Raw genomic sequence first — 11,456 nt, 5'->3', positions numbered from 1 at the left:
CCTATCACCTTCATCCCCACCCCCATTCACCTATTGTACTCTATGCTACTTTCTCCCCACCCCCATCCTCCTCTCATTTATCTCTCCACTCTGCAGGCTTCCTGTCTGTATTCCTGATGAAGGGCTTTTGCCCGAAACATCGATTTTCCTGCTCTTTGGATGCTGCCTGACCTGCTGTGTTTTTCCAGCACCACTCTAATCCAGTGTGTTTCTGCTATGTCAATGAGCTAAAATTTTAAATGCAGAGACCAGATACTGTAGCTCCTGTACTTCTTCCTATGTTTGTATGGACCTAATAGGTTGTCTGGCCCTTTAATAAGGATATCGCATAAGCAATGGTTAATTTTTCGATCATTGAGCAACGCAGGAATTTTCCAATCCTGGCTTTAGGTTTGCCAGTCATGTCATGTGACATCAGGATAGTGTTAAATCATCATGTTTGGGGCCCACATAGAGGATGCACTTTGCTATACCCATATTCCCTAACAAGGCAGATAATAGCTAGTAGTACCAACTAGCCTTCAGAAAACTAGCTCGGACTGGGCAGCATTAGAAGCTGTGTGGCACATATGAAACTCGTGCCCCAGAAGCTAACTTTGCCAACTGTGGAATATCAGGTTTATAGTGTATAACCCACTCTGATTGCATTCCATAGATGTCATTATGTAACGCCCCACCTCCCCCACCAACCTGGATAATAGGATATTAGGGCAACAACTTTCAGTGTTTAGTTAGCTTCCTCTGGGAAGCTTTGGATAGTTGAGTTTTCTTCTAGGTGACTGGGAGGATGAGGCTGCCTTGTTTAATACTAATCGACTTTTTGGCCATTCATGCCCCACACTCCTGGAAAAATAAACAGCACCAAGAGAACTCAAGCATGCCAGAAATATGTAGTTAAATATTTCACTGTTCATCCAATAATGCTAAACTTTACTTTTTGCCTCTGAATATAGTAGATTGCACTTGGAAGTGGTTTAGAATTTCCTTAGTAATATTTAAGTGTTGAAGTGCAAACTTTTTTATATTTAAAAATAACTACATTAAAAATCTGTGCTGTCACTGAACAGGGCGGCACGGTGGCTCAGTGGCTAGCACTGCTGCCTCACAGCGCCAGGGACCTGGGTTTGACTCTACCCTTGGATGACTGTCAATGTGGAGTTTGCACATTATCCTGTATCTGTGTGGGTTTCCTCACATAGGTCATGCAAAATTGCCCATAGTATCTCGGGATATGTTCAGGCTAGGTGGATTGGCTATGGGAAATGCAGGCTTACAGAAATAGGGTAGGGGGATGGGTTGGGTCAGATGCTGTTCAGAGGGTTGGTGTGGATTTGATGGGCTGAATGGTCTGCTTCCACACTGTGGGGATTCTATGAACAGTCATGATACTGCCTATTTCCATGTTGTATTTTAATCTTGGAACAAGATTTCGTGTTGGTTGGTTCTCACTCAGTGCTTGTTGCAGCAATTTCTTTATGATGAATATTTTCCTTGTGCACAATGTGTGCAGCTCCCCATTAGGAGGAAGGCATTAGAAACCCTCCATGCTGGGACCATAACTGTTCACAATATACTGTTCAAATTTGCAGGCAACACAAATAGGTGGAAAGGCAAGTTGCAAGACAGATACAAACAGATTACAGAGAGATATAGATACGTTATGTCAATAGGCAAAAAGCTGGCATATGGAGTTTATGTGGGAAAATGTGAAATAATTCATTTTGGAAAGAAAAACGAAATAACTGCAGAAAGAGGCTTGGGGGCACTTCCACACAAAACACAGAAAGCTAGCACACAGGAGCAGCAGGTAATTAGAGTCTTTTGGAATGTTGGCCTCTATTTCAAAAAGGGAGTATAAGAGAAGGTAAGTCTTACTGCAATTATACATGGTGCTGGGGAGATCACATCTAGAGTACTGTGAGCAGTTTTGGTCCCTGATTTAAGGAAAGATATCTTTTCATTGGAGGCAGTTCAGAGAAAGATGATCCCTGGTATGGAGGGATTGTTTTATAAGCAAAGGTTAAACATATTGGGACTCTACTCATGGGGGTTGAGAAGAGTGAGGAGTGATCTCATTGAAACATATTACAATATTTAAAAGACATTTGGACATATACGTGAATAAAAAAGGTTTGGAGGGATATGGGGCAGGAGCAGGCAAGTGGGACTAGTTTTGGACCAGGGGACACAGTCTCAGAATAAAGAGGTACCATTTTAAGAGTGAGATGAGGAGGAATTTCCTCTCTGAGGGTTGTGAGTCTTTGGAACTCCTTGCCACAGACTGGGGCAAAGTCCTTGTGTATAATTACAGCTGAGATTCTTGATCATGAGGGAAATCAAGAGTTACGGAGAAAATGCAGGATAGTGGATGTAAGGAATGTTGAATCAGCCATGATCCTGTTGAATGGCAGAGTAGACTTCAGGGCGGAATGGTCTGTTCCTATTCCTATTCCTATTGCTTATGGTCTTATGCTCTTAATATCCAGCCACCTAACAGGCTAATGCATAGTGTGTGAGCTCTGAGAATTTAATACCAGTGATATAGACATTGCTATTACTGAGGCAAGGATGGGAGTTTAGGGTAGGACAGAATGGGGGTATTTGGTGACATGAAGAAAGGATTGGGAAGGTGATTCAGGAGATGAGTGACAGTAATAGGGTATGTTCTATGTTCTATGTTCTATGGGCCTGTACTGCGCTGTATTCTTCTATGTTCTATGTTCTATGTTCTATGATGGGTGTGACTACCTGGGAAGTACTGATTAGGGCATAAAGATGACAGGACATGGTAGGGATAGAATCAGGAATGACGTGAAAGGAATAGAATGTGCATTTCTTGAGGAGGATGACATGGGAAGGATTGAATGTTTTGGGGTATGGATTTTAAAAAATATTGCAATAGGTACAGATTTCATCGCTAGTGTTTAGCAGGTTTGGTTGTGAAATTTTTTATCAGTGGAATGCTCATTAGAGTGTGAAGTGGAGCAGACTGATTCAAAAATTATAGGAGCATCTTGTCTTAATCAAAATGGATTTATTGCATCACTAAAGATAAATGTTCCACTTAATTACCTCAAGTACTAAAGATCTCATTTAAGATATGCAATTAGAATTAATCATTTTAATTACCTCGTAGGAAGACCTTTATATAGGCCACCATGGGGAAAAGATGCTGGAAAGTTTTTGCAAATGGCAACATGAAGAATTTGGAAGGAAGAATTATTTCCATAGTGATATATCTCCCAGTTGGAGGGAAGATTTACCCGCTGTTGATGCAGCCATCCTGATAACAAGGTGAGAACATCAGTTACTTTAGTTTTAACTTGGCACTTTGTGTAACTTTTGAATAGATCACCTCGAAAGAGATTCTCTTAAAATTGTTCAAAAAGAAGTGAAAGCCTAATTGTGGCAAAATGTTTATACAGTGTCTTTAAAGTAGTCAGACATGACTAGGTATCTCACAGGAGTGTTAGGAAACTTAATTAGACATTAAGCCACGTAAGAAGATGATGAAAAGAATGGTCAACATTGTTCTGATGCATCATATAAAAAAGCTGCAGAGGGGAGTGGTTTAGAAAGGGAGTTGTGGATCTTTGGTCTTGGACAACTGAAGGAGCAGTTGCCAATGTCTGAGCAGTTAAAATCAGAGAAACTCAAATGGCCAGAATAAGATAAGTGCAGAGGTCTCAGCAGTTGTTGGGCTGAAGGAGGTTAGAGGAATGGATAGGCTTGAGATGAAGGATTTGTAAAATCAATGATAATTTTAAATCAACTTGTTGTTTGACCAGGAGGTCAAGCATGGGGATAATATGGGACTTGGCGTGAGGAAGGACCTCATCAATCGAATTTTGAATGACTTCCGGTTTATGCTGGAGAAATATGGGAGATCAGTGTGGGGTATGGTGGACTATCAAATTTAAAAGTAACATAAATATGAATAAGAATGTTATGGGCTTGATCAAGGTGAAGTCAGGTAATGTTATTGTGGTGGAAGTAGGCAAATTAGTGATGAAACATGTGTGGGTGGGCTCACCTTAATGCTACGTAGAACATCAAGTTTGCAAACAATCCGTTTAATCTCAGTCACCTGGGAGAGGGATGGAGTCAGTAGTTAAGGACAAAATGTGGAGGAGGAACTGAAGAAACCAGACAGGATTTTACCACAGGCTTCAGATCTGATGTTAGGGCTTTCCTGATCCTGCATTTTCCAGGAATCAGACTGGCATTTATGTTCTTGGAGGCAGTCCCCTCACAGTCTAATTCCAAATTTGTGCCCTGTTAAGGATGATAAGAGGGGTATAGATGCTATTGGGTCAGCTGGAGGGCTTGTAACTATGAAACCATGGCAGCCTCCATAAGGAGGGGGTAGGTGCTGTGGACTTGGTTTTAGAACCGGGATGTGATGAATTTGTGGGTCTCCAAGGCAGCATCAGGAAAGCTATCTCATTGGTTGTTGCAGCCATTTCTATATCGATGAGTATTTTCCCAATCTGAAGTCTATGTGTACCTCCTTTTAGGTAGTACTGATTACCAATACGTGACTTCAGAGATGCCTCATATCCAGCCACCTAAATATGTGTTGAGAAAAATGCGTGAATATACATGTTTCAAGAGTTTTGAGTCCAGCTGTGCTGTTAAATTTTACTTCATGGATTAGTAGAAGATAATAGCAATACTTTCACAATTTTCATCTGCTTTCTCTCAGCATCTTCAGACCTATCCTATCCAGTGGTGGCGGCTTATCAACTCTTAGTTGAGCCAGCCTTTCTAATGTCTCTTTCTTAAATTAATTTTTATCCAAGACACCAACCTCCTCTCGCAGGATGACTTTGGCAACATGATTTTTCTTCATAAAGGTAGATGCAAAGTTTAATGTCTCTGCAATGGGTCTGCCTCCATGCATAGATAACCTTTGTGGTCCCTCATTAGCTCTAATTTTACTGTTTATATGCTTAAAGAAGACTTTTGGATTCCCTTTTATGTTAGCTACAAACCTTATACTCTTTCTTTGCCTTACTTATTTCTTTTCTGCACTTTTATATTCAACTAGGTTCTCACTATGTTATCAATATGATATCTGCCATACACAATGTTTTATCTCTTAATCTCTTAATTCAACTGTCTCTCTGGTTATTATTCAGCGAGTTCTGGTTTTGATTGCCCAGCTTTTTGCTCTTTGTGAGAATGTATTTCAATGGGGTTGAACAATTCCCCCCTGAAAGACGATTCACTATTTCCATAGAGTTGTGTTTGTCAATCTCTCACTCTACATTTTCTGGGACAAACACGTGAAATTTCTTTGAATCTCTTTGAAATTGGCACTCCTCCAATTTGATATTTCTGTCTAGATTGCTCCTTGTCCTCCATAGCTACCCTAAACCCTTCAATGTTGTGATCACTGTTCATTAAATGTTTCCCAAGTAACATTTGTTGCATCTCATCCCCTAGAAGCAGTTCCAGCATTATTCCTGATGTGTTGCAAACATACTGATCATGATGTTTCTCCTGAAGATTCAGAAACACTTCTGTCTCTGCCCTTTTCACTACTTCAATGCAATCTGTCAGAATCACTGGACTCTCCCACTATCACCAACTTATAACTTCTGCATCTCTCTGTAATTTTCCTGTAAATTCCGTCCTCTGTTTCTTTTGCACCAGATTGTGCTGTATTCAATGGTGCCTCAAATGTCTGAGTTAAGAAACTGGATAGATTCTCTCTTTGACTCCTGCAGAATATCCTCACTCTCCTCCCTTCCATGTTCTCCATTATCAATCATTGTTGTGAACTTGGTTACAATTCACAGGAAAACTTTGTCATTAATTGTTATAACTGAAAGAATGTTTCTACTTTTTCACCTTTGAATTTTGCCTTTCAGTTACTTGGGTTAATTATTAGATTATAACATTCTGCAGTTTACTTGAATCAGTAAGGTATTTTAATTATTTCATGGATATGAATTCTTCAATCTTTTTATCCTGTCAGCAGCATAAAAAGTAAATTTATTTTTTAAAAATTTTTACTAATCAACTTACTCAGGGATGTTATTAACATTTCTTGAGCAGGTGAGACTTGAACCTGGGGTTCCTGGTCCACGGGTAGGGACTCAACCTCTGCACCACAATTGTGTCCAGTATTTTTGCAAATGCCTTTTTAAAATTTAAATTTAGATGCCAAGTTAAGCCCAATTTGGTCAATATTTTAATTTGCCTATGTTAATTAAGAGGTTCCAGTTAAATGTGAGTGGAAGCTAACAAAGTTGCTAAGAGATTTTTGCTAGAATGGACTTGAAAGGTAAAGGGAATGCAGTACACATGTATTTTGAGAGTTGCTGTGAGGATGGTTGTTGGAGAGGCCTTCTCAAAAGGGCAACCCATGCTACTGGAAGGGCATCCCATGAACCACAAGATGCCCAATCAGGACAGACGTACCTATCCTTCCCTCTCCCTGAACCAGGTGCTTGTGGTCAGCCATTCCAGGTGATAAAGTAACCAGCAGGAAGAGACCTTGTCTGACCATGATCACTACCAGTGGAAGGGTAGCCTGGGGGCCCACAATATCCCCTACTGTTGGTAAAATATCACTGGCCGGGCTTGGCACTATATGAGCCTCCCCTTCCATCCCTACTCCTGGAGCTGTTCAAAATTCCAGCTGAGGTTGTGGCTAGGGCCAAATAATTTCAGCCGAATAACTTGATCCAGACTATTTTCAACTTCATAAAGCCATAAGAAACTTGAGGTTGAGTTAGTAAATTTTTGGAAGTCAATGTTTAGACAACAGTTAATGGGCTGTGCACAGTTGTGAATGTCTCTTTTTAGAAAGGACATTAAAGCACAAAGTGTGTACAGTGTAGATTCATCAGAATAGCACCAGTTATAGAACATTTAAGAACAGACTGAGAAATACAGGACAAATTTTGCTGGAGCAGAGAACGCTAAGGGAAAACTAAATGAAGGGTTTTAAAGTTATGAAGAATTTTAACAGGCTAGTGAATGAGTATTTTGTCTAGTTTAGGAATCTGTGACAGTAAGAGTGAGGTCTGGGAGACAAAGGAGTGGAGGTCTAGAAATATCTCTTCACTTCAAGAGATAGTAACTATAGTAACTATAGGCCGGTGAGTCTCACTTCTGTTGTAGGTGGGCTTGGATCGGCGCAACATCGAGGGCCCAAGGGCCTGTACTGCGCTGTATTCTTCTATGTTCTATGTTCTATGTTATTAGAATGTGGAATGCATTGGTATGGGGAGTGTGTAAGAAAACAGCAATGTATCTTTACAGGAAAAATGGAGAAGCCTGTGAAACAATTGATGATACAAGTTTGAGGTAAAAGCAATGTCATAATACTGTCAGAAAGAACTGGCAGAAATAACTAACTAAAATAGCTCTTTCTGCGCTTTACACTTTTGTGCTGTTGGACAAAATAAATACTTGCCGAAATAACTTTTTTGAGCTTCAGATATATACACAGACTTATATTGTGTTTGTTACCTAATCTTCCAAAACTAATCTGTGATTTTCATGCTGTTCAATTGGGGTTTACAGGACTCGCTGCTGTAATCAGCAAATTTGAGCTAGGCCACTTAGAATTCTTACAGACAAAGATAAATGGGAATCTGGAACACTCCTCCTAAATGTCTATGGGTGCTGAATCTATGGAAGATTATTGATGGAAAGTTGAGTTAAGTTATAGATAAGCCATGGTGTAATAGAATGGCAGAAAGAGGGCTCTTGTGGAGCAATGGTATGTAAGCAAGTTGATTATGAAAATAACGAGAATAGCAGAAAGGTGTTAAGAGGCTGATTGATCAATAGCCTTTCCCATGAATGTATTTATCATGTAACAACAACTTTCTTGATGAGGACTTGAACACTGTTACATTGGTGAGTAACTGATAGTGTGTTAGATTGTAATGATTAGAATATAAATTAATCTTGAAGCAGTTATTGATACTTTTCTCTGATAGCTTTTCAAAAATATATTTTGTGACTTTGTCCTTTTTTTAGGAAGGATTTTTGTGTACAAAAAGATGAACCCTGTGACACTGTTGGTAAGCATGACTATGTGAACATGTTGAGCACTTAACAGATGCATGGTGTAGATTTACTTTTGAATTTTAAGTTTGTGATGTTGCTGTTCTATAGCATACAAAATATTTGAAAAACAGGATGAAGATTTATGATGTATACTAGGGTACAGCCAAATCATAAATGCATTTATGAAGAACAGGTTTGTTACATTTAAATGTGCAAAGGCAATCTTCGCCCTTTTTTATTTTTGGCAAAATGCCAAGCAACACTATTCTGATTTAGTATTATTAATGATAAATGAAGCACAAATGTTAAGCTTGCATGCAAACATGCAACTGGAGACTGGAGTCTTTATGATAAAATATGATCCAACAGTGATGGCGATTTTAATTGGAACAATTTCCTTATTGGAGCCAAGATTTAATTGTTGCTTTTATGTAAGAATTGGCCAAAATCACACTTGAATATTTCCTGTATAACAAAGTACTTTTTTCAGCCACATCATGTAAATCAAATAAAATCATTGGCTATATTTCAGGGATTATCGACCTGCACTTTGTGTGCATTGTAAATTTTCCTTGATGGAGGATATTCTCTGACATTCCTGTTCAGCTTGAGAAAGAAAATTATCAGCACTTTAAAATTTCAGAAACTGAATAACTTTAACATTTTTTTATTGGATTTATTTTGAAAGTTGCTAGATGGTCAGTATAAACTGATGCTTTGAAGACAGGAAAGAGTCATTGCAATGTAAAAGAATAAGTCAGTTTGTCATCTGTGAACTACAAGTCCAATTAATACAGTAGGATAATGTAAAATTGCATGTTTAGAATTCTATATTTCATCTGCTATGTCTATTGTATATCAAGGGACCTTGCTACTAACTGATATCAAATGAATACAATGTTTAATTTTTCAGTCTCTGAAATGTGAGAAAGCTAATGCAATGATTGTTGTTTATAACTGACAATCAGTTTTATGGACATGACAGAAAATGTGATTCTAAACTACAGTGCTCAGTGTCAGACATTGCTCTATTGTCTTTTTTTTAATTGGCAAGAGGAATATTGGGCTGGAACTAAAGAGAAAGAGGGGAAAAAAATTCTTGATATTGGAAACATCTCAGTTGATTATACAAATTCCTAAATTTCTCTTGGCCTTAATCTGAATTATTTATTTCTGAAGCAGGCATTCATGCACAATCGCCATGGCCTACTATGTCAGATACATTTGTATTTAAAAGATTAATGTTGGTGGTTGTATGGTATCTGTGGCAGATTAGATTATAGTTTGGGTTTGCAGTTTAAATAACTTTGAACTAGAACTGAAGCTTGCGTGTTTTTTTTTTACCCCATAATGCTTGGAGTAAGATAAACTAAACTTAGTGAAGTAAATTCTGACTTTAGATAACCTTTGATTTCTGATTTAATGTGAAATGCGTGTCAGGTTCACCATTGTGTGTTTTACACTAATCCCACACTATCTGATTGCCCGTTGCATTCTGGAGTGGATGGTGTTTAATGACCAAGGTTTTAGCACTGTTTGGCCCTGTTGAATAGAGGTGGCTATGAACCATTCGGAACTGGCCACAGGCAGCAATCCCAGCACTGGAATAAGTCATCCCAAAGTCAACCTGATAAAGGGGCCTTTGGTTTCATTTAAATCAGACGAGGTGAACTACGAAACACAACCAAGCAGCTCAACAAAGAACCAGTGATGGTGTTTGGTCTGCTGCATTGTTGACAGTGGCCTGAAAGGTAGGACACGGGAATGATAAAGACATTGGGGAGATTGAGAGAGGGCTAAGTGAACAGTTTGGGGAGTGTTATCAGAAAAGGAAGAGAGATGATGAGGAAGAGTTAATTTAGAACGATCAAGAGGTTTGTGGATGACACAAATTGGTTGGGTGGAAAATAATGAGAAAGTTAACCGTGAACTGCTGGAGGATATCAACAGACTGGACAGCTGGGCAAACATTGGCAAATGGAATTAAAAGTGGAAAAGTGTGAGGTGTTGCACTTAGGGAGGGCTAACAAGTCAGGGGATTGTACTGAGTGGTAGGACCCTGGCAAGTATTGAAAGTCTGAGGATTGTTGTGAACATATCCACACATCCCTGAAGGCAGCATGCAGATGGATAAGGTGCTTAGAGGCATATGTGTGATACTTGTCTTTGTCAGCTGAGGCATAAAATGCACGATCAGGGACGTTCTGCTGGAATAATGTAAAACACTGATTATGCCTCGAAATACTGTGTACACTTCTGGGCATCACACTATAGGAAGGAAGTGATCACACAAGAGAGGGTGCAGAGGAGATTCACCAGGATGCTGCCTGGGCTGGAGAGTCTGACTTAACAAGAAAGGTTGGATATATGGGGATTTTGTTTCCTTAAAGCAGCAGAAGTCAAGAGGAGACTTGATAGAGGTGTACAAGATTGAGGGGTATAGATAGGGTGAGGCACTTTACCCATTAGTAAGAGGGTCAATAAACAGGGGGTGCAGATTTGAGGTAGGAGATAGAAGCCTAAGATAATGTTTAGAAAAATGATTTTATTCAAAGTGTGGTGGGAGTCTGGAACTCACTGTCCTTTAAACCATCATAACATTAAAGCGGTAATTAGATATTCAGTAGCATTGCCATAACTTCCAGGGCAATGGGCTACAGATGGCAATGGAATTGGTACATTCAGGGCTTTGTTGATCAGTGCAGACATAGATAGCCAAAGGAGGCCTCTCTGTCCTGTCAGCATTTGAGTCTGAGTAAAACAAATAACTCCTTGGCACTGCTGTAGAGAAAGCTACAACACTTCCATTTTGACCTCCACATTTACATGAATATTTTACAGTAATCTCACCTTTTTAAGTGGTACTTTTTGTAAACTGTCAGTTAGAGCGCACAAGGATCATTTAAGACTTCTCAGTTTTAGTACTAGGACCTCAAATAAGCATCCAAGTCCCAAAGTTCTTTCACTATTTCCGATTTGAACCTCCACACACTGATCTTGTTCAGTATTTAGCAATGTGGAGTGTAGCACGCATTGCAGAATGTAATCAGTGTGCCTGTCCTAACCACTGTTTTGGGAACTTGGGCATCTATTTTGCAGTTAAATCATACAGTCGGTTCTATAATAACACAATAGTTCTGTTCTTATGCAATCCCGTGTTATGTGAAAATCGCGTAATACCAGCATCATAGAACATAGAACAGTACAGCACAGAACAGGCCCTTCAGCCCACGATGTTGTGCCGACGTGATCCTCATGTATGCACCCTCAAATTTCTGTGACCATGTGTATGTCGAGGAGTCTCTTAAATGTCCCCAATGACCCTGCCTCCACAACTGCTGCTGGCAACGCATTCCATGCTCTCACAACTCTCTGTGGAAAGAACCCGCCTCTGACATCCCCTCTATACTTTCATCCAACCAGCT

The 11,456-nt window shown here is 39.4% G+C and overlaps 1 protein-coding gene across 2 annotated transcripts in view; it reads left to right on the top strand.

Moving 5' to 3' along the window:
- The window catches only part of LOC122563838 (A disintegrin and metalloproteinase with thrombospondin motifs 19-like), a 526,911-nt gene that overhangs the window by 37,343 nt on the left and 478,112 nt on the right, over positions 1-11,456 (top strand). For both annotated transcript variants that reach the window (XM_043718038.1, XM_043718033.1), the window contains exons 5-6: positions 3,137-3,294; positions 8,002-8,045. In XM_043718038.1, the coding sequence (XP_043573973.1) occupies positions 3,137-3,294; positions 8,002-8,045 (202 nt within the window). The remainder of the gene's footprint in view (positions 1-3,136; positions 3,295-8,001; positions 8,046-11,456) is intronic.

Source organism: Chiloscyllium plagiosum, chromosome 2 (assembly GCF_004010195.1).
Source record: "Chiloscyllium plagiosum isolate BGI_BamShark_2017 chromosome 2, ASM401019v2, whole genome shotgun sequence".
NCBI lineage: Eukaryota > Metazoa > Chordata > Chondrichthyes > Orectolobiformes > Hemiscylliidae > Chiloscyllium > Chiloscyllium plagiosum.
This window is presented reverse-complemented; position numbering and strand designations above follow the sequence as displayed.